This window comes from Pectinophora gossypiella, unplaced genomic scaffold (genome assembly GCF_024362695.1).
Source record: "Pectinophora gossypiella unplaced genomic scaffold, ilPecGoss1.1 Pgos_46, whole genome shotgun sequence".
NCBI classification, from domain to species: Eukaryota; Metazoa; Arthropoda; class Insecta; order Lepidoptera; family Gelechiidae; genus Pectinophora; species Pectinophora gossypiella.
This window is the reverse complement of record NW_026063256.1, coordinates 104,581-128,076: the sequence shown is the minus strand read 5'-3', so window position 1 is coordinate 128,076 and position 23,496 is coordinate 104,581. Positions and strand designations below refer to the sequence as shown.

Genomic DNA, 23,496 nt, shown 5'->3' with positions numbered 1-23,496 from the left:
AAAAGTTTTCAAGGTGATTGAATAGGCATCGTATCTTGTTTTTAAAAATATATTAAGTACTATTGTAATTAACGAAATACAAAAGTAACGTAAGTTTTAAGTATTTTTTTAAAAAAAAAAAAAAGTTTTTCGTAAGTTTTTTTTAAGTGTTTTTTTTTTTTTTTTTTTTTTTAAATGATTCATATTTAGTTTTTAAATTAATTTGCAACTTTAGTTATTAATTTTCTTAATTTATTTTTTTTTGTCTTATTCGTGTGATTTGTTACTAAAACTTAAGTTTTATTAGTAGTATTTTTCCTGATGGTTAATGCTGTGCTTACCTACATGTTATATTACCTACATGCCAATAAGTAAAGTTCCTACTTATTTGATTATTGTTTAAAAGATTCTGATGCAACTTTGTAACATAATTTGCTACTATAGTTATACAACAGTTACGATATTTGAGCCTGCTATTATTGTTTTATTTATTACTAAGTATCTGTAATTTATTGTTAAGATTGAGCAACTGACCAAAGTACCGATTGTTAGGGTTCCACCGGGTGTCGTGCGCGGGGACGCACACGTTGTCAGGATGGACGATTGTTAGGGTTCGTAATGTTTATTTAATTATTTAATTATTATTAGATTATATAACTTAATAACAGACGGAATAAAGTCGTGAATCTGTGTCACGACTTTATTATTTTTAATTTGGAACTGGCATATTATTTCATTTGTTTTTTATTTTGATTTCTTCTTTTTCGAACGGGAACGCTTTCCCGCCTTTTTAAAAGGCGGTGACGTGGAATTTGGTTCGGTTGCGGTAATCTGTTATGAAGAGTTGGAGAGTTAACATTGTTTATGAAAATATAACATTATTCAAGTGAATTGCTGAATTGTTTGATTACGACGAGCACCTCCCCACCTGAGAGCAGTAATATTATCACAATACGAAATAATCTTGTTAAAAATATACCTGTGAGTTGCCGTGTCCATTGATTCTAGAATGTTTCATAAGTAGGTAGGCACTTGCATACAAATTACATACACGAATACGAATATATACGAATTGATGTTCTTACAACACTGTTCACTTTCAAAACTATACGGAAATAAGAAAATAGATTAGTAGAAAGGATAATTAAGGAACGGGCAAACCTCCCTTCTTGAAAATATCCTCTTCAGTCGATCGCTCGCTTCATCGATCTTTCCAGATTTTTGTTGTCATCAAGGTTAAATAGGTAGCACGGTTCGAACTTCTTTTCCAAATTACAGATTCTTCTCGACGGTCGCCAAACTGTTAAGTACCTTCCTACTTGCTGGGTTGTTTGCTTGGTGAAATTAATAATAACTCCAAATTAAGTCTTCAAACGATTATAATCAATTCTTGATATTACAAACAATGGTTTCAACGGACACTCTGGATGGCAACTGGCCATGTAGGGAACTAGCGGGGAGAGGCGCGCGGGCGCGGGTTGCAGTGCGCATGCGCGGTACGACGGCGGCGGGGCGGTGCGACGGCGGCGTGTGCGACGACGGTAAGTATATACTTTATAACTTTAGCTATGTATATTTTGTTCTTTACTAATTTTAATCTTTTTCTTTTCAGGTTTTCTTTCTTACAGGTATTTTCTTCTCTTGTGTTAACACTTGGATCACCACCACGCAGAAATGTACATGAGGCCACACTAGATAACTCGCCGCTGTTTCAGGACGCCTTGCCTGCCGACTCGCCTGCTCAGCCACGAACCCGACCAGTTCGACAATGTAGGGTTAAGAGTGTACCTAAGTATAAGTTTTAGTTAAGTATGAGTTATAGTATTGTATAGTTTTAGTGTAGTATTAATTAAGGGTGGAAGAGTGTAATGTAGGTACACACACATTTTCTTGTATGCGGCAGTTCTGCAATAAACGAGCTAACGAACGGTTGTGTTTCTCTTGCGCATACCTACCTATGTACTTATCGTGGAACATCACAGTTAACTTAGACTGTAACAATTTATATGGATACAGTATGTGCCAAACATTACCACATTCAAACTTCAGATTTGTGAACGATTCTGAATTAAAAACTTTAGAGTCGAATATTTTAAATATTATGGATGACTCTGAAAATGGTTTTATTCTTGAGGTGGACTTATCGTACCCTTCACATTTACATGATGATTCATGATTTTCCATTTTGTCCTGAAAAAATTATTGCACCCAGAGGAAAATCGAAAAAATTAATACCTAATTTGTATCATAAATACAATTATGTTATTCATTACGTACATCTAAAAAAATGCTTAGAACATGGCTTGGTGTTGAAAAAGATTCATAGAGCTATAACATTTAATCAAAGTAACTTTTTTAAAAAATACATAGATCTCAACACCCAACTTCGCCAGAAAGCACAGTCTATTTTTGAACAAGATTTTTTAAAATTATTAAACAACAGCATATTTGGAAAAACTTTGGAGAACACAGAACAACGAGTAGATGTACGATTGGTTAATAAGTGGTCAAACAAAAATAATCTAACTAGAAAATGTACTGGCGCAGAGACCTTAATAGCAAGTCCCAATTTCCATAGTGTTTCAATATTCTCTGAGAATTTGGTAGCTATACAGATGAAACATTCACAAATTGTGCTTGACAAACCAATTTATATTGGTTTTGCTGTACTTGAACGCTCAAAAAGCCATATGTACGATTTCCATTACTCAAAAATAAAACCATTTTATGGAAACCGCATTAAGTTGTGCTATACCGATACCGATAGCTTTGTATACAGGGTGTAACGGAACGGGGGTATCAACCCGAAGTGTGCCTACTCTGTCACTATCTACAAATCACATGCGAGAGTATTGGCCGCCTAAATTCATATTTGCATTAGTTATGAGCAATTGAATTCCAGGTCTTCATGTAATAAATTCAAATTTGCACAACACTACGTAGCAATCAGCTGTTCAAGGTATTTAACTTTTGAGTGAACAGCTACCACCTCTTTTATTTATGCCTGCCCTAGTAAAGGGTAAACGTGCCAGTGATGGCCATATTAATCAATATTTTTTAAATTGTTTTGTTTCATCCTTGTGAGGCCAAGATTTCCAAACACAATAGTTAAAAAAACAATGGGCTTTGGTCCCGGTTACTGCTTACTGATGTAATAAGTAGTCGTTACATGAGCCATGTCAGGGGCATTTGGCGGCTCAATAATAACCCTCGCACTAGGATTGACGAGGTTGGTTATCCACCTCACAACCAATAGGATAGAACAAGATGTGAACATACATAAATCACGGCTTTATCCCTAATGGACCAGACAGAGCTACAAGTAATTACACATATCTAATATCACACTTACTGCGCTACTGAGGTGGGCAGAGTCACTTTGTTGTACAAGTTTTGTCCAAAAATGTAGTCGATTACCTACATTAATAGTTGATAAAGAAATGTACTTTACAATGCATCTCGTCTCCTTGTGTAGTATGCTTTATTTTATGATTACGTAATATCAGGCTCCCTTAACACCGTCATCCAGGTCAAATGGGCATCACGCTAGCGGCGAATGCGTTCATGGCTAGCTAGGTACGGGACAGTTTCATTAGAATACTTTCAGAGTTTTGCAGGCCCTAAACAACTACTACTACTCATACACAGTTACCACCAATCACTGACTAAGGTGTGCAAGTACTAACACCTCACTTTACAATGGATCAAAGGACACAGCGATTCAAGAGGTAACGACGCGGCGGACGAGTTGGCCAGAAGGGGAACGGGAGGTAACAGCCATCGGTCCGGAACCGATATTGCCGATCTCATTCGGACAGGTCCGCTCGCTGCTACGAACGAGAGCAGCCAACAAACACACCTTTTTTTGACGTGACTTATCGAAGATTTGCGGCAAATGACATTAACTACTTGGCCGGACAAATGGGGAGCGCTGAAGGCTCTCACCCGGTACAACGTTTAAGACAACAGGCCTGTGGGTGCCCAGTTGGGCGCGAACCTCGGCTCAGGGCTCGTCTGAGAGGAAAAATATTTGAAAGAATTAAACGACCCTAGTAAGTCGATAGCGATAAGCGCTGATTGAGGGAAGTCGTCGACCACGCCGGCGGTGTCGGTATCGGGGTCCTGAAATGTTTGTTGTCGCGAGCTGATTGGCTGATTCTATGGCTAGAGTAATCGGGTCGTCGGGATCGTATTACATACTTCGGACGCCGATGCTATTCAGTACCGTTCCTAAGCGGGATGTATTCGGAAGCCGCAACTACCAGGGGATTTGGTTGGTGCGGAGCAGAATCGAAAAAACTAATTTGAGCCATTGGGCAATGGTTGGCAGACTTAGGTCAATGTGCAGATTTTCATTGCGAAGGAACCACGAACGATTTTGTATTTCCTGTAGACAGTGGATTTGAGAGAGACTCGTGTGAGCGAAAACTACCCCTGCATAGGTCATGATCGGACGGATGCAAGTCGTGTAGATTCCTAAGGGATAATTTACTACGCTTGTTAAGGAGACAATGAACACGGCCCATTACAAACGTAACGGCCTTGAAAGTAAGACGTCTATCTAAGACTACGCCGAGATATTTGACTTGCTCCTCCCAAGGGATCGGCTTGCCAGACATTTTGATGACTTAAGTTGACAGCGTGACCGTGACGTATTATAATAGCCCTTTGAAAAGTACACCGCTGCACTTTTCTCCGGGTTTACCTTGATTCTCCATTTGCGAAACTACTTGCCCAAGGCATTGGCGCGTTGGAGAATTCCGGTCATCATAACTCGACCACGGCACGAAGAATAGATGGCTGTATCATCCGCAAATAAAGCTAGTTCGGTATTAGGGTATTTGGGAATGAACAAAAACACCAGACTATGAACCACCGTAAATAAATGCAGGCAGGCTAAGATGGCACTACCCAACATCAATAGTTGTCTCTCCAAAAGAATTCTAAATGTGAAGAGGTCTCCACTAATACAGGTAACAGCTGCAGGTAGCAGGTGTAGCTGTGTGGTCACGGTGATATCAACAAACATCTGTTTACACTAGGTGTCACCGACAAGCCCCTGTGCAGAACCTGCATGGACGAGACAGCGGCCCATGTGCTACTGGAGTGTGAAGGAGCCGCCAACTACCGGGTCCGGCACCTTGGCCAGACGGGGCGCCTCCCTGAGGCGGCCGGCAACGTCAGAGGCTTGTTAGAATTCCTTGGGGATTTACAACATAGTAAAAGCAAAATAAATTTCTCAAGTACCGTTGTGACTGCCTACCCCTTAGTGATACGGGCGTGATATTATGTTAGTATGTTCTGATTACTTATGGCTCTGCCCACCCCATTAGGGATACGAGCAGCTGCAAGTGATTGTGTATCTTATTAACGAGACATTAATGTTACGTTTACAACATAGTAAAGACAAAATTAATTTCTCAAGTAAAGTACCTACCTAACATAACTTTACTTTTACTATGACATGGTAAAAGTAATCTTAAAATAAGTACTTTCGTACAATACAATAATACTTTATTGCGTACAAGGAATTAAAAACACATAACAGTATTTTTTTAAATCTTTTTCTATCGTGTGGGTTGTGAGGTGGATTACCAACCTCATCAACCCTGGTGTCAGGGTAACTATTGAGCCGCCAGAGGCCCCTGACATGACTCATGTAATGACTACTTTCTTACATGAGTAAGTGTCACCGGGACCAACCGTGCCTTCCGAAGCACGGAATTGCAAATTGCATTGGGACAGTTAATGGGATTTATACCCTGTACCAGGATGCCAGGGCTCGCGAATAGAAAAAGGCACGCTAGTGTTTCAAACTATCGATAGTTCAGTATCGATTATCGATCATAATCATTTTCAACTACGATTTTGATTGGTAGAAATAAAAAAATAACTTTTCAAAAAATCTAAATCCATGGACTTTTGAGTTATTGAAATTCAGTTTAGACAATCAGCCCACTCAAAATAACCATAATATCGGAGTGTTGCAATACTACTGACTGAGGGCAAAATTATCGATAGTTTGTTATTAATCCGCAACGATACTATCGATTGTATTGCACTTAGGTAATAAAATCGAAAATGTTCCCACTTTCCGAGTTATCAATAGTCTTGCTATCGATCGACTCTCGGTCGGGATAGATTATCGATAGTCATTTTTTGATCGGCAAGCCCTAGTGCACCCGAAATTCAAAATGGCGGTGCTGTTAAGGGAAAGTTATCATTAACCATGATAAAAAATATTATTTTTTTTGTATTTTTTTTCCTTCCTAAATTGTAGTCGTGTATTGTCCAACAGTGAACAATAACATCACGCCTTTTTCCCATTGGAGTAGGCAGAGACTGCGGAATTTCACTTACCACTACACGCTCGTATCGCTACATGCCCGTACCAAACATACATACATAATATCACGCCTTTATGTCTTATGGGGCAGACAGAGCCACAAGTAATCATAACATAGGTACATAAATAATTATCATGCTCGTACCGCTAATGGGATGTTCTTGTGACTCTGCCCACCCCATTAGGGATACGGGCAGAGTGATAGTATGTCTTATTATTGACAGATTAATTTCGCCTTCTGCTATTGCGCGGGATATTTGCGAAGAAACGTGGCAATTCTGTGTTAGTGCCAGAGTGTGAGCGCGGGTGATCCTTATTAGATAAAGGACTTTTTTACTTTTCTAGGTTCAAAGTAAAATACGTACCTACTTTCATAAAATACAATACATTCATTCATTCAAACAATACCATAAAAATATTTTATTGCGCACAAAGAAATAACATACCCTTAAGTACCAGGATACTAGCATTCGAAAGAGATAGAAACATGCACACGAAAGTAAACTGTCAAATTATTTGTCAGTGCTTGTTTACTATCTGTGGAGTGAAGTTCGAAATTTGGATTTGTTGTGATAACTGTGATCAGTGATAGTTCGAGGTGTCTTTGAGTAATGTAGGTTTTTATGAAATAATGATGTGTGTGGGTGCCGGCGATGGCAACTTAAGTGAAGCACGGAACTTGTATCAGCGATTCATAGAAGGTAGACCAGCTGATGAAGCCAGGCAACTGCCTTCACTGCATTGCTTCAGGAAAATGGTCAATCGCCTACTGCATTTAACGGGCTCTTTCCACGCGTCATCCGAGACTGGCCGCTCGGCGACCCGTGATTCGGAGTTTGAAGAAGCCGTACTAGCCGTGCAGCCAACCCAAGGACTACCACGCGAACCTTACCACATGCAACGTACGCCCGAGCTAATTCCTGCTGATTATTTACCTCGTGTGGCATTCTGAGAATGGTACCGAGTTCAAGTGGAAAGCTCACCAGACTTTGCTTCGAAAGTGTTGTGGACAGATGAAGCGGCAGGTCTGTGCATCGAACGGGGATGACGGCATTTCGAACCTTTCTTGTAAAACGTAAGTCTAATTATTAATTACCTACCTACTTACCCACACTTTCACACTTTTTTTCCTATTTACTATTAAATTAAATACCTTACCTAAACAAGTAGGTAATTTTAACTTATTTTACACGTCATAAAATAATGTGAGAATAGTTGTCAAAGCAAAATGACTCCAATTATTAGATGCTTTAGTGTCATTCTTGTTTGTTACAGTCGCCGACGTGCCGCCGACTCGGATTGTTCTAATCGGCCGCCGACTCCTTTTGACGTTTCCGCCAAAGCCGCCGCCCGCTCGAATTTCGTACCTATCGCGGCCGTGCGAGCGCTACGAGTACCAGGCGACCAGGACGCGCTAGGAGTTTTGTGTAGTGCCAATATTTGAGTGGATTAAGAACAGTGACCTCAATAGTGCTGTGCCGCGTTTTTTACATGCTGGAAATATTAAAATATTTTTTTAAGTGAAATTGAAAAAAATATCAAAAGTGTTTTTTTTTTATTGAAATTTTGCAGATAAGATCTACATAAGGTATAGTTTTGTCCCCTTTCGGCTTGATACCCCCCTTCCGTTACACCCTGTATAATGTGCATACAGATGACATTTACCAAGATTTGAAGACTAACTTCTTAAAATATTTTGACACAAGCAATTACAACCCAAAAAATGAATTTGGTTTACCTATTGTTAATAAAAAGATTCCTGGTTTATTCAAGGACGAAATGGGTGGACAAATAATTAGAGAGTTTGTAGGATTAAGGTCAAAGCTTTACTGTATTAAAACCTTAAACAAAACAATAAAAAAGGCGAAGGGTACCAAAAAAAATGTAATTAATGGTTTGAGCGTATCAGACTATAAACATCCATACTAATATTATAAATGCGAAAGTAACTCTGTCTGTCTGTCTGTCTGTCTGTCTGTCTGTCTGTTACTCTTTCACGCCTAAACGGCTCAACGGATTTTGATGAAATTTGGTATGGTGATAGATGATAACCTAGAAATGGTCATAGGCTATAAATAATCACGCCATCGTTCTTAGGGGGTAGGCAGTTGGCAGATAACTAAATTGATTTAGTGATTTGTAGTCGTTTTTGTTGGGACTTTTGCTCTTTCACGTCTAAACGGCTGAACGGATTTTAATGAAATTTAGTAAGGTAATAGTTGGTTATCTAAAAACGGTTGTACGATCAAATTGATCACGTCATCGTACTTAGGGGGTAGGAAGTAGGCAGAAAACTGAATCGAGTTAGTGATTTTTTTATGGTTTTTGCTGGGAGTTTTGTCTATCATGCCTAAACGGCTCAACGGATTTTGATGAAATTTAGTTAGCTGATAGATAGTAATCTAGAAAAGGATATGGCCTATTAATATTTATGCTATCGTACTTAAGGCGTAGGCAGTAGACAGAAAACTAGGTTAGTGATTTTTAATTGTTTGTTTTAAAAGTTTGCCTCATTCACGCCTTAACGTCTGAACGGAATTTTATAAGACTTGGTTAATTTAAAGATAGGATCTTAGGCACGGACACAGGCTACTTTTTATGGCGGGAAAATACCTCATTCCCGCGGAAATCTAGATTTCGTGATCGTGTCAAGAAGCGCATGACGCCATAGCTACTGGAATGATTTCGATGTTTTTTTTTAAACTGAGTGACTTCAAGTTAGTATTTGATCACTTTTCTAACTTAGAGGGTAGGTAGGCGCCATAATTTAGGGAATTTATGATAAAATTTTGATGCAACTGTCTTTATTAAACAGTTATATATCTCATTCCTACAGGAACCTACACATAGCTATAGCTAGCTATCTATTAACATTAAAACTCTTTCTAGAATCACATTACGCCAATTAATTGATCTGATTTGTATAAGTTTTTTTATTCAACTGACTGTTACATTACATACAGATAAAATCTAATTACTTACACCACATAATTAATATAGTACTACATGACTAGCTACGCTTTAAACTTGAGGAGGTAATTCGATAGACATTTATACGAACTTTAAGCCCAGTAATCAATCATAGTAATAAGGTAATACTCATTTTAGACAAAGAAACGGATAGGTAATCAGTTCGTCAACGAAATTATAACACCTACACTTAGTTTGTTTACTATTTAACGAGGGAAAATAATCCTTACTAATATTATAAATGCGAAAGTAACTCTGTCCTGTCTGTCTGTTTCGCTTTCCCGCTTAAACCTCTCAACCGATTTTGATTAAATTTAGCACAGACAATCTTTAGACCCTGAGAAAGAAAATAGGATACCTTTTATTGCGAAAAGAAGGGACGAAGAGATTGAAATAGGGGTTGAAAGTTTGTATGGGATATTTTAATCTATACTTATAATAAATCTGTAGAGAGGTCAATTCTGTACATTAAATATTTTTTCAAAATAACTATCAGGGGGTGATAAGTGGTCGATACTGATGCCAAAAATGCAATCAGTAAAATTTTTGTCTGTCTGTCTGTCTGTCTGTCTGTCTGTCTGTCTGTATGTTCCTTATAGAAACAAAACCTACTGGACGGATTTTAATGAAACTTGGTACAATTATTCTTCACACTCCTGGACAGGTTATAGTTTACTTTTCATCACGCTACAATCAATAGGAGCAGAGTAGTGAAGGGAAATTCTTTTGTATGAAAAATCTAAACCACTCAAGTTAGACGTTTGAAATTTGGCATGCAGGTACCTTAGATACCGTAGAGGTGTACTAAGAAAGGAATTCCCGAAATTCCCACGGGAACGGGAATTAGCGGGAAAATCCTTTTGTATGAAAAATCTAAACCACTCAAGTTAGACAATTGAAATTTAGCATGCAGGTACCTTAGATACCGTAGAGGTGTACTAAGAAAGGAATTCCCGAAATTCCCACGGGAACGGGAATTAGCGGGAAAATCCTTTTGTATGAAAAATCTAAACCACTCAAGTTAGACGTTTGAAATTTGGCATGCAGATACCTTGAGTACCGTAGAGGTGCACTAAGAAAGGAATTCCCGAAATTCCCACGAGAACGGGAATTAGCGGGAAAATCCTTCTGTATGAAAAATCTAAACCACTCAAGTTAGACCTTTGAAATTTGTCATGCAGGTACCTTAGGTACCGTGGAGGTGCACTAAGAAAGGAATTCCCGAAATTCCCACGGGAACGCGAATTAACGGGAAAATCCTTTTGTATGAAAAATCTAAACCACTCAAGTTAGACGTTTGAAATTTGGCATGCAGGTACTTTAGTAAACTTAAAGCTTAGTTGCAACAGGATATTACAAAATTCCCACGGGAACGGTAGTTAGCGGGAAAATCCTTTTGTATGAAAAATCTAAACCACTCCAGTTAGACAATTGAAATTTGGCATGCAAGTACCTTAAGTACCGTAGAGGTGCACTAAGAAAGGAATTCCCAAAATTCTCACGGGAACGGGAATTAGCGGGAAAATCCTTTTGTATGAAAAATCTAAACCACTCAAGTTAGACGTTTGAAATTTGGCATGCAGATACCTTAAGTACCGTAGTGGTGCACTAAGAAAGGAATTCCCGAAATTCCCACGAGAACGGGAATTAGCGGGAAAATCCTTTTGTATGAAAAATCTAAACCACTCAAGTTAGACGTTTGAAATTTGGCATGCAGGTACTGTAGTAAACTTAAAGCTTAGTTGCAACTGGATATTACAAAATTCCCACGGGAACGGTAGTTAGCGGGAAAAAACATTTGTATGAAAAAATCAAATCTAAATAAAAGGAGAAACTGACTGACTCAGTGACTGACATATATCAACGCATAGCCTGAACGGCTAAACGTAGGCATTTGAAATTTGGAAGGGACATAGCTTAGGTACCGTAGAGGTGCACTAAGAAAGGAATTCCCAAAATTCTCACGGGAACGGGAATTAGCGGGAAAATCCTTTTGTATGAAAAATCTAAACTACTCAAGTTAGACGTTTGAAATTTGGCATGCAGATACCTTAAGTACCGTAGTGGTGCACTAAGAAAGGAATTCCCGAAATTCCTACGAGAACGGGAATTAGCGGGAAAATCCTTTTGTATGAAAAATCTAAACCACTCAAGTTAGACCTTTGAAATTTGTCATGCAGGTACCTTAGGTACCGTGGAGGTGCACTAAGAAAGGAATTCACAAATTCCCACGGGAACGCGAATTAACGGGAAAATCCTTTTGTATGAAAAATCTAAACCACTCAAGTTAGACGTTTGAAATTTGGCATGCAGGTACTTTAGTAAACTTAAAGCTTAGTTGCAACAGGATATTACAAAATTCCCACGGGAACGGTAGTTAGCGGGAAAAAACATTTGTATGAAAAAATCAAATCTAAATAAAAAAGAGAAACTGACTGACTCAGTGACTGACATATATCAACGCATAGCCTGAACGGCTAAACGTAGGCATTTGAAATTTGGAAGGGACATAGCTTAGGTACCGTAGAGGTGCACTAAGAAAGGAATTCCCGGAATTCCCACGGCAACGGAAATTAGCGGGAAAATCTTTTTGTATGAAAAATCTAAACCGCTTAAGTTAGACGCTTGAAATTTGGCATGCAGGTACCTTAGTTAACTTAAAGCTTAGTTGCAACAGGATATTGCAAAATTCCCACGGAAACGGGAGTTAGTGGGAAAAAAACATTTGTATGAAAAAATCGAAACCGCGTAAGATAGATATTTTCAATTCAATTAAATTATTTATTGCATTCCATGTAGTACAATAGGGTGTTACATAGGCATAGGAACTAAAACATGGACCCTATAGGGCACAGCAACGTTGAAGGGAAGAGAGGAAGTGTGTATTAAAATTAAAACTCAATGAACAATCAATTAAAAAAAAAACAATTCAATCAATTGATTCAATCTAGCACGCATGCATACCTTAGTAAATATAAAGTTTATTTTTGGCTGTATTTTGAAAAATGGGAGTTATTGGGAAAAAAAAATGTACTTATGAAAAAATCTAAACTGCATAAGTATGCACTCCCACACACACAAAGATCTCTCTCTTATATAACACGCCACGCGGACGAAGTCGCGGGCAAAAGCTAGTGTGTTATACAATGTTGATGTTGTCTACAAAAAAAATGTTCTATTTAAATCAATTAAACATGAAATTTTCACTCAAAAAGTACATAAAATAGCTCTTTCTAGCAACGATGATAAGCGATTGTTAGAATCTGACAAAGTGACTACCCTTGCTTGGGGTCATAAATCAATTTTTGGCTGTACTGCTTAAGGTGATTCTTTCAAGGTCAATTGTTCTTCGCAGTGGGAGGAATTGCAGTCGTTTATTGTAATATATAATAATATAGGGTAGTAAAAGTATGAACAACAAATATTGTGGTAGGTAGCTCAGTTCGGATTAAACCATTGAACAGTGAACTGCGTCGTATTATTTGTCTCCTCAGTTATTACAAATGGCGAACGAGGATTGAAATAGGGATATCGCGGACAGTCATTATAATTATAATAGTGTGTGGGATAGTTTACATCACAATTATAAAATGTCGATCGGGCAGGTACGAGATTTTGACGTGAAGTCCGGAAACTGGACTGCGTACATCGAGCGCGTCGAGATGTACTTTGAAGCAAATTCGATTACAGAAGAAAGGAAGAAGTTGGCGGTGTTGATCGCGGTCATGGGAGAAAGTGCATACGAACTGTTATCGGCGCTTGCAAGTCCCAAGTCACCTTCAGGTTTAAAATACGAGGCGGCAGTTTCATTGTTGCAAAATCATCTTCAACCGAAGCCATCGAAATGGGCCGAACGGTATGTATACAGGCAAAGAATACAAGCTAGTGGAGAATCTATAAGTGATTATATAGCAGAATTACGGAAAATGGCTAATAGATGTGATTTTGGAGAGGCTTTGGAGGATAATTTGTGCGATCAGTTAATTTGCGGAACCCGAAACGAAGTTACGAGGCAAAGACTGATGGCAGAAAAGGACCTAAATTACAAAAAAGCGGTAAATATTGCGGTGACATTAGAGGCGGCAGAGCGGGATTCGGCCATCGTTGAAGCGAACAGAACTGTGGTGACGTCACAGTGGAATTCGAACGCAAACGGTTTGCATGCGATGAAAGAACAGAGTGTAAACCGGTCTCGAGGCGGCGGCGCGGGGCGCGCCGGTGGCGGCGGAGGCGGCAGATCTTCTCATAGCAACGACTGCTATTGTTCGGCGTGCGGAGCGCGCGATCACTTTGCTAGCAATTGTAAATTCCAGAATTATACGTGTAGCAAATGTGGAATGATGGGGCATCTGCGAAGAGTATGTACAGTGGAGAGGTTGACGAGTGTTGTGGGCAACAGGAACGTTATGGATCGGCGTACGGCGGGGCAAAATTATTACACGCAAAAACGAGGATCAGGCCGGGGAAATATAAGCCGAGCATATTATGTACATAGTGAAGAATCGCCGGCGCCGGCAGCGGGTTCATCGAGCTGCCATAGCGACGGGGATGGCGAACATGAAGAACCAATTATGCAGTTGTCTCTGAGCAACTATAAACCGGTTAGTCTGCCCATTACAGTGGAAAATAGGGAAATAATCATGGAAATTGACACGGGTTCAGCATTGTCATGCATTAGTAAAGATATGTATGACGATTGTTTTTACCATTTACCACTTTTGAAATGTCAATTAACACTATCTTTTTATGACGGTACTAAGGTCCAACCTGTAGGTTATATTGAGGTAGAAGTGATATATAAAAACTGTAAAAAAAAATTAGATCTATATGTCATAAGTAAGGGAACTACATCATTATTAGGTCGACAGTGGCTATCGGAGCTTAATATGGATATTCCAAAATTTCATATAAATAACGTAAAGGATAATAGTAAAGAAAAAATAATAATGGAGGAAATGTTGTCTAGGTATCCTAAATTGTTTGATGGAGGGCTTGGGCGTTTCAACGGTGGGCGCGCGACTTTGCGTGTGAGAGAGGGGGCTGTGCCTGTGTACTGCCGAGCGCGGCCGCTGCCCTATGCGCTGCGCGAGCGCGTTGATGCGGAACTCGACTCCATGCTGAGCGCCGGCGTCATCGAGCCCGTGGACTGCTCGGACTGGGCCACACCGCTCGTTATTGTGAATAAACCGAACGGTGCTATTCGGTTATGTGCGGATTACAAGGTAACATTGAATCGCTTCTTATCTGTCGACAAATACCCCGTGCCAAAAATTGACGATTTGTTTACAAACCTTGGGGGATGCCAGTATTACAGCAAAATTGATTTATCGCAAGCTTATAATCAGGTTGAGTTAGACGAAACAAAGAAGTTTACGGTAATTAATACACACAGGGGTTTGTTTATGTATAATAGACTAGTATTTGGCCTTGCGTCTAGTCCAGGCATTTTCCAAAGGTTAATGACGAATTTATTAGCGGGAATACCGAACTGTTATATGAGTTTTGAGATTTCGGTTTTTAAAAAAAACTATTTTGAATTAAACTAAAAATTATATTTTACTTTGAATTTGGAATTGAAATACAGATTTGGAAAAAACATAAATTAGAATAGAGTTGTGTACCGCGTGGTGGATGGGATCAGACTGGCTAGATTGCGTGGGAAGAGGAGGCTAGGAGAATAAGGTACTGACTATTACAATTTAGATGAAATACAGAATTAGTGGTTTTTGGGTAAAGGTAAGCATTTCTACTAGCAATTGCATTCTATAACAACTTCCCCCGGAAAGACTAAACTTACGCATTTTAAGAATGCGAAGTTTATGCTATTTTATCTATTAGGCATTATGATTACCCTACTTTAAGTCTGGGGTGTGAAGTTGAAGGTAATTCTGTGATTTCGATACTTTCAGGATTTTCAGGATTATTGAGATTTTCAGGTTTCGTGACGGGAGAGCGGCATAATTTACAATATTTTGATTTCAGCATAATGTAGATTACAATAAGAACAATACTTAATACGCTAATTACAGATAAAGTTGGATAAGTATAATATAGTGTTTCAGTAATGTTTGGCTGATTCTTTAGTGATTTCAATTCTGTGATTAAATCATCAGTTTTATGCTTTATTCCGGATAAACTGTCAATATTTAGTGATGTTAGGTTTACGTATGTAATAGATGGTAATTGACTTTTATACTTATCCAAATTACAACAACTATCATTAATAATGTTAAAATCGGAATTTACCTCATTAACATAAATCTTAGAGCTAGACTTAGACAGTAATCGAATGTTTTTAAAATAAGCAATACAGTTATCAGGTAAGTTAAGAATACCAGTGCCGGATAAACTGAATTCTGATAAGTCTGTTTTGCATTCAATAGACAGTTTATTATTTTCAGATTGAACATACAACCATTTATCATCTTTGATTCTTTCCCAAATATTTATTTTACCGGTGAGAAATCTAGAATTACAAGATTTTGGCAATGACACTACAGATTTAGTTATTATCTCAAGTTCACAGTTAGAGCTAGTATCAACAGATGAATATTCATTTAGTTTGCTGCATATGAACAACTGAGAGCCAATTTGTTTACACTGGTCCAATTGCGATAAGGTGCAATAGGATGTTTTGTCTTCGCTTATTGCAATGTATCTAGTTGTGGGGATTATCATTGCATATGAGCTGGGATTCTGCGAATCATGAGGTACAGGTAGCGGGATATTCTGATATAAATAATATTTCATGTGATGTACTAGTGGAACTTTGAATACAAATATGATTTTATTATCTACACTATAACAACTTAACTCTGAAATTATCATTATCTTATGTATACTATCTAATTCTATTTTTATAGGAAATTCCCTATATCTTGGTAAATTGTTTACACTATTAATTAACTCATTATATAATTGAGTTGGGTTTAAAATTGCGGGATGTAACACGTTGCTTTTAGCAAATAAAATCGCGTTTAAAATATCATCTACCTTAAAGGAAAGGGTTAATAAACTAGTTTCAATTGTATTAATTATTTCGTTAATACTAAGCCTTACATTAAAAACATCTGATATGATAGATAAGTTCTTAAGGTTCAAACTTAATTTTTCAACAGCGTCATTCAAACGCGCTTCATTGGTATTTATTGTGTTTATGGTTTCATTAAAATTAGAGATTGCTGACTTTGCTAGCAATATATTATCTTCTATAAGAGAAGTTAACCTTTCGCTTTTATTTTGTAAAGTTTGAAGAGCGCTGTTATATCTAATTGCATCGTCCTCGTCCATAGTTCCGAAAACATGTTTGAAAACTGTACCAACTCCAGCAAACCACGCAGCGCGTTTTGACCGTTTAGAAATAAGGTGTGATATAGCGACATTATCTCTCATAACGTCTTGATAACGAGATTGAAGTGGTTGTAACGAATTATGACATTCTATGTCTTCCAAAACTTCGTTCTGTTGACACAGAAAACGGCATGTACCAATAGCTGAATTAATATTTTGTAAATGCGGAAGTATAAAAGAAACATCCACAGGAATAAGTATGTTTAGATCTTCATTTGTGATTTTCATGTGTCCCATGGGGTTGAAATAAATTCCTGGGTTACTGTGTATGGGAGTGATGACGCTTCCATACGTGAGCGATATGGAGCTGGAAATAAATAAGTAGAGTGTTATAACTAAAGTTGTACTCTATACTATGTTAATACATACACGAGTAGGTATTATAGTTAAGCGGGTTTCACTTCGTCAAAGTGATGTCTCACGTGACGTCGGTTTATTAGAAGAGTCAAAGTATTGTTTGAATGGACCTTTATAATTTTGTATGGTCCTTTCCAAATAGGCGAGAGTGCCTTTCTTAGTCGCAGGTGATTCTTCAAATAGACAAGGTCACCTGTTTTGTAATTGGCTGGTCGAGAACGCTGATCATAATAATTCTTTGACTGTTCTTTAGATTTATTGATGTTTTCAATGGCCTTGCCGCGTGAGAATTTGAGTCTGTGTTGGAGTCGTTTCACGTATTCTGGATAAGTCGTATCTGAGCGTAGTTCATAGATAGAGTCGGGAATATGGGGTTTGTGTCCAAAAAGGAGTTCGTAAGGGGTAAATTGTGTTGTCGTGTGAATGTTAGTGTTATATGCCAACATGGCGGTATACACGTATATGTGCCAGTTAGTTTGATTCTCGTTAACATATGATTTAAGGTATTCCTTAAGGGTTGAATGACTGCGCTCAAGTGCGCCTTGAGTTTGGGGATGGTAGGGAGATGACCATAGTTGTTTTATTTTCAGGAGATCGCAAGTTCTTTTGAATAGTTCTGCGGTGAAGTTTGTACCCTGGTCGGTAAGTATAATTTTGGGAATACCAAATAGAGATATGAAATGAACTAAACATTCACATGTCTCTTCAGCAGTTGCATTTGAAATCGGGTATGCTACAGAGTATTTAGAAAGGTCATCTTGGAGAGTGAGTATGAATTTGAGTTTGTTAGTGCCGGCTTCTGGTAGGGGACCTACGATGTCAAGACTGATGCGTTCAAATGGACTAGTAGATGTTGTAGTTATTTGCATAGGGGCCCTATTTGTTCTACGTAGAGCTTTGTTTATTTGGCATTCACTGCAATTTTTAACATAGTTTTCAACATCTGATCTCATATGTTTCCATAAATATTTTTCTCTGATCCTATTATACATTTTCGTGGATCCAAGATGGCCAGCAATAGGAATGTCGTGATTTTCTTTAAGGATTTTTGGGATTTCACTAGGAACTGGATAGATTAAGGTGTTGTGGTGAATATTGACGGTGATGTTGGTGTTGTTAAAAAGGTAAAGTATGATATTGTAGATTCTGAGATAAGCGAGGTTTTCGAAGGGGTTCTTGAAATCGGATATGGCTATCTCAGTTACGTTTTCCTCGGATATTAACAATTCGTTTCTCAGATATTTTAGAGATTGGAATATATCAGAATAGGTAGTCTCATCAAAATGATGCACTTTAGTGAATAGGAAATGGAATATTTTGTTGTTTGTTTTTAGGATGTTGGATGTTTGTAGGGTTCTTTCTTTTTCCATGAATTCATTTGCGGCTTCGTGATTGGTAAGTATGTCCTCTACGTAAGGATTGCTTTCATCCATATCTACTGAGGTAGGTATTATGATAATTTTACATTTACTTTTCAGGAGTTCTTCGTTGTGTTCTATGATAGTGACGTTGGGAGTAAAAGATTTGTTATTTATTGCTTTTAGACATTTACTGTATGTGTCATCATCGTTAAGGAATTGAAGAGGATCCAGAGGATTTTCAGGACTTGGAACAACGATAGGATTTTGCATGTTATTTTCAGGGTTCAAAACAGCATCGGGATTTGCAGGAACTTCGGGAGTTACAGGAGCTGCGGGACTTGCAGGGGCTTCAGAGGTTATAAGAGCTTCAGGATTTGTGGGAATTGATGGATTCGTTAGGTCTTCTGATATATCTTGGTTTTCAAAGAGGGGATCAATTTCAGGGTTCAGCGAGAGTGGATTCAATTCGGGAAAAAGGTCTTCATCTACAAGGATTTGTTCAGGTGTGGTGATAGGATTTACGGGATATCTCGATAGAGCATCTGCGGCGCTATTGAGTTTACCCTTTCTGTAAATAATTTCATATTCGTATTCAGCGAGTTTCAGTCGCCAACGTTGGAGTTTGCTACTAGGATCAGTGTGATTGAAGAGCCACTTTAACGGTCTGTGATCTGTAACGATTAGGAATTTCCTCCCATACAGGTAAGGTCTGAAGGTTTTACAGCCGAATAGTACTGCCAACAGTTCCTTCTCTGTAGTGCTGTAATTACACTCGGATTTGTTCAAAGTGCGAGATGCATAGCCAACAGGTTGTTCCTTACCGACTTCGCCTTGAGAAAGAATAGCAGAGATGGCATAATTGGAAGCATCGCAAGTCAGAATAAATGGTTTTGTGAAATCTGGGTAAATAAGGACTGGCGCAGAGGTAAGTTGACTTTTTAGTTCCTCAAAGGCAAGTTGCTGTTCGTTGGTCCAGACAAAAGGGGTATCCTTTTTTAGAAGTGCAGTTAGGGGTTTGGAAATCTTTGAAAAATCTTTTATGAACCGGCGATAGTATGAGACAAGACCTAGAAATGACTTGATGTCTTTCGCAGATGTGGGTTTAGGAAAGTGAGTAACAGCCTTGACTTTTTCAGGGTTTGGTCGAACACCCTGATCACTGATGATGTGTCCCAAATAGGATACTTCCTTGCGAAGGAATTCACATTTGTCAGGCTGGAGCTTGAGATTGAAATTGCGTAAGCGTTGGAAAACTTCTGATAAATGTTTGATATGCATATCGAGGTCATGGGAGTAAATAACAATATCGTCAAGGTAGACGAAGCATTTGATACCTTGGAGACCAGTGAGGCAAGTGTTCATAAGTCTTTGGAAGGTAGATGGGGCATTTTTAAGCCCAAAAGGCATTCTATTAAACTGAAAGTGTCCTTGAGGGACGGAAAATGCGGTTTTCTGAGCATCTTCCTCGGATACTTTGATCTGGTGAAATCCAGATGCTAGGTCCAAGGTTGAGAAATATTTACTGTTTCCTAATTGATCTAGAATCTCGGCAATTTGGGGAATAGGATAAGTTTCACCGATGGTGATGTCATTGAGTTTCCTGTAGTCAATGACTATACGCCATTTGCGTTCACCTGAGGCGTCCATCTTTTTGGGTACAACCCATATGGGTGAAGACCATGGAGATATGGAAGGGACAATAATTTCTTGGTCAAGCATTTTATCCATTTGCCTTTTTACCTCTTCTTTATGACATTCGGGAAATCTATATGATTTTGTATGAATAGGTGTTTCGTTAGATGTTTTGATTTGGTGTTGGATCTTGGTAGTGAACGTGAGTTTATCATCGGGTAGATGGAAGACATCTGAGTATTTTGAACAAACTTCGAGGAGAGAACTCTTCTCTTCTGAATTGAGATGTGAGATTCTAAGCATGTCAAGGACTTTCTGTGTTCTGTCTCTAGCACTAACACATGGATTCTGTGATGTTTCCTTTATGGCAATAGAACTGACGTCCAAAGGGTCAATTTTGAGGTTGAGATCAGAGTCAATAGTAACAGGGCCTTCGGATGTATTTATGACGGAGATATTTATTCGATTATTAGGTTTAACCTTTACGACACAGTTGGCAATCAAAAGGGATTCAGAGAGATGTTGGTCAACTATAATGCCTTCTTTCATTTCAGGATTTTGTACTGTACACTCAATTACAGTTTCTGTACGAGGCGAGATTGTATAGATGGGTTTACAGTATTTCATTTTTACGATTACAGAACGAATTTGTAGTGTATTTTTATTATAATCGATTTTCCCATTTTGATTATTAAGAAGATCACTTCCGAGAATGCCATCATAATCGAGGCTAATTGTGTCGACTACGTGGAATCTATGGGACATGTCAGGTATGACTTTTGGAAAAAGGTTCAGTTGAAAGGACCCTGATGTGGCCATGATTTTATCATTGGAGTCTATACCTTTGAGTTGGATTATATGGTCATCAAGAGCAGGTAAGTATTTGATTGCTTGTTTTTTGATCAGGCTTACACATGAGCCAGTGTCAACAAGGAAGGACAAAGGACGGTCAGCAACAACGGTTTTTAGAACAATGTGAGGTAAGAATTTCTTATTAGTATTCGAGGTCACTTCATATATTTTGTGTTGATTTGATTTAGAAGGATTGGTGGTTGTCGCAGTAATAGGAGTTGTAGTTTGTCCTTTATCGGATACAGTGGATACAGAGCGAGGATTGTCAGTTTGAGTCTGGTTACCTTGTCGGTTAGTATTTTTGGGTTTACAGGACACAATGTGCGGACTGTCAATTTGGGGCTGGTTACCCTGTCGGTTAGTCTTTTTGGGTTCAGAGGATACAGTGTGAGGACTGTCAGTTTGGGGCTGGTTACCCTGTCGGTTAGTCTTTTTGGATTCAGAGGATACAGTGTGAGGACTGTCAGTTTGGGGCTGGTTACCCTGTCGGTTAGTCCTTTTGGATTCAGAGGATACAGTGTGAGGACTGTCAGTTTGGGGCTGGTTACCCTGTCGGTTAGTCCTTTTGGATTCAGAGGATACAGTGGTTGATAAAGTCAAGACGTCGGCTTTGTTAAATGTCTGTCCCGTGCGACGTCTATCCGAGACATTATTTAGTTTAAATTTTCAGCATTATTGTCTTCAGCAGAAGGCTCCACTGTATAACCTGGATTGTCTGGAGTGCTCGGGTAAACCTCGTTAACGAAATTCACATTTCTCGAATTGAAATTCGGTCTAAAGGGTTGTCCTGAGAAACTCTGCCTAGCACGGTTATTATTATATTCGCGTTTTCTGCATTTGTCGATAGTGTGCCCTGGGTTCTTACAATATCGACAGATTGGGACATTGCTTGTATGAGGCGATTGAGTCAGTGCTAGTGGTTGCGGGTTGTTAGTAGGTGCTTTTTGAGATGGACGAGAGCGCTCAAAGAAATTGTTATGGGTTTGTTTTTTGTGAAGGTTTTGAGATATCTTGTCCTCCGAAATAGCAAAATTTATAGCTTCATTTAAAGTAGATGGATCTTTACATCTGACAATTGTACTGAGATTTGGGGTAAGGCCCATAACAAAAGTGTGTAAAGCAAGATCCTCCATAGCAGCGACCCGACCAGCCAGTTCACCCTTTTTCTTAGTTGGGATAGATACGTTAATCTCTGTAAGGAGTTTGCTTAAACAGGTCTCAATTCTAAGGGCAAAGTGGTTGACCGGTTCGTTGTTGTTCTGTCTGCATGACTGGAGTTCCGAGAGAAGGTGAGTGTAGTGCTTCTTCTCGCCGAAGTTTTCTTTTAAGAACTCCTCTAGCTGGTCCCAATTTTCGAAATCTTTAATAGAACATGCTGACTCGGCTCTACCCTCAAGTTGACTTAGTATGTATTTGAACAAAATGTCTCGTTGTGAAAGGGCCGCTAGGTCGATTGCATTGCGGCAGTTGCTCAGAAATGCATTTAACCTTTCTCTGTTGCCATCGAATTTAAATATGAATTTCGTGAGGATGTTGAGGTCGATTTCTTTGATAGTTGTAGTCGAACCTGATGCCGTAGCCATATTGATGAATTTATTAGGCTCGGATAGTCTGAATGCGGCCTTAGGAGAGTTCGGTTCTTCGAATAGATAAGTGGTTGCGTAGGCGCAGACGTCGTGGTATGCACTGACACTGTGTGATATAGTTAAATTGTACTTACAATATGCACGATATTAACACACCAAACATGATGAAAAACTGCAAGTTTTCACACAACACAGAAATAGTAGAACGTTTTGTAGTATTTATCACAATATTCACAGCGAAACGTTTTTATTTTCACTACTACAGTGAATTGGAAACAGTGGAAACAGCGGAAAAATTATCACTATTGCACAGTAGAAATTGTAGACAGTTTTTCACTTTTAACTGTAGAAACGGCGAAATGTTTTTATTTTTTACACTGTCGCGATACTGCGGAGACGATTCCGGGGACCTTTAAAGATCCCTTAGCGCTGCCACCAAATGTTATATGAGTTTTGAGATTTCGGTTTTTAAAAAAAACTATTTTGAATTAAACTAAAAATTATATTTTACTTTGAATTTGGAATTGAAATACAGATTTGGAAAAAACATAAATTAGAATAGAGTTGTGTACCGCGTGGTGGATGGGATCAGACTGGCTAGATTGCGTGGGAAGAGGAGGCTAGGAGAATAAGGTACTGACTATTACAATTTAGATGAAATACAGAATTAGTGGTTTTTGGGTAAAGGTAAGCATTTCTACTAGCAATTGCATTCTATAACAGAACGTAGTAGTCTTTTTGGATGATGTTTTAGTAGCTACAAAAACACAGGAGGAGCATGTACAAGTGTTAAATAAGGTGTTGTCGAGGCTCACACAGTATGGTATGAAAATTAAAAAAGAAAAATGTGCTTTTTTTGTAAGCAAAGTAAAATATTTGGGATACGTCATTGATAAAGAAGGAATAAGTACAGATTCGGATAAAATTAAAGCAATCATTGGTATGGCTGTACCTAGAGACGTTTCCGAACTTAGGTCATTTTTAGGGATGATTAATTTTTATAGCAGGTTTATCAAAAATTTAAGCAGTCATTTAACTCCATTGTATATACTCCTTAAAAAAG

The 23,496-nt window shown here is 38.5% G+C and overlaps 2 protein-coding genes across 2 annotated transcripts; one reads left to right on the top strand and one right to left on the bottom strand.

Annotated features, from left to right (window-relative positions):
- Positions 1–1,384: 1,384 nt before the first annotated feature.
- On the top strand, positions 1,385–15,142 carry LOC126381342 (uncharacterized). Its single transcript, XM_050030838.1, has 4 exons — positions 1,385–1,520; positions 12,986–13,151; positions 14,262–14,517; positions 15,134–15,142. Exons 1-4 carry the CDS (start codon positions 1,385–1,387, stop codon positions 15,140–15,142), a joined length of 567 nt encoding a protein of 188 aa, XP_049886795.1.
- LOC126381336 (uncharacterized) lies at positions 14,833–23,150 on the bottom strand. Its single transcript, XM_050030832.1, has 2 exons — positions 22,568–23,150; positions 14,833–16,952 (listed from the first exon to the last, which is right to left on the bottom strand). Exons 1-2 carry the CDS (start codon positions 22,594–22,596, stop codon positions 15,143–15,145), a joined length of 1,839 nt encoding a protein of 612 aa, XP_049886789.1. The 5' UTR covers positions 22,597–23,150; the 3' UTR covers positions 14,833–15,142.
- Positions 23,151–23,496: the final 346 nt, after the last annotated feature.

Coding starts and splice junctions, on each gene's coding strand:
- LOC126381336 (XM_050030832.1), bottom strand. CDS start 22,596: ATGTTTGGTGTGTTAATATCGTGCATATT. Junction 16,953..22,567: donor GTGTTAATATCGTGCATATT/GTAAGTACAATT, acceptor ATTTATTTCCAG/CTCCATATCGCTCACGTATG.
- LOC126381342 (XM_050030838.1), top strand. CDS start 1,385: ATGGTTTCAACGGACACTCTGGATGGCAACTGGCCATGTAGGGAACTA. Junction 1,521..12,985: donor CGGCGGCGTGTGCGACGACG/GTAAGTATATAC, acceptor ATTCGATTACAG/AAGAAAGGAAGAAGTTGGCG. Junction 13,152..14,261: donor CCATCGAAATGGGCCGAACG/GTATGTATACAG, acceptor AATGTTGTCTAG/GTATCCTAAATTGTTTGATG.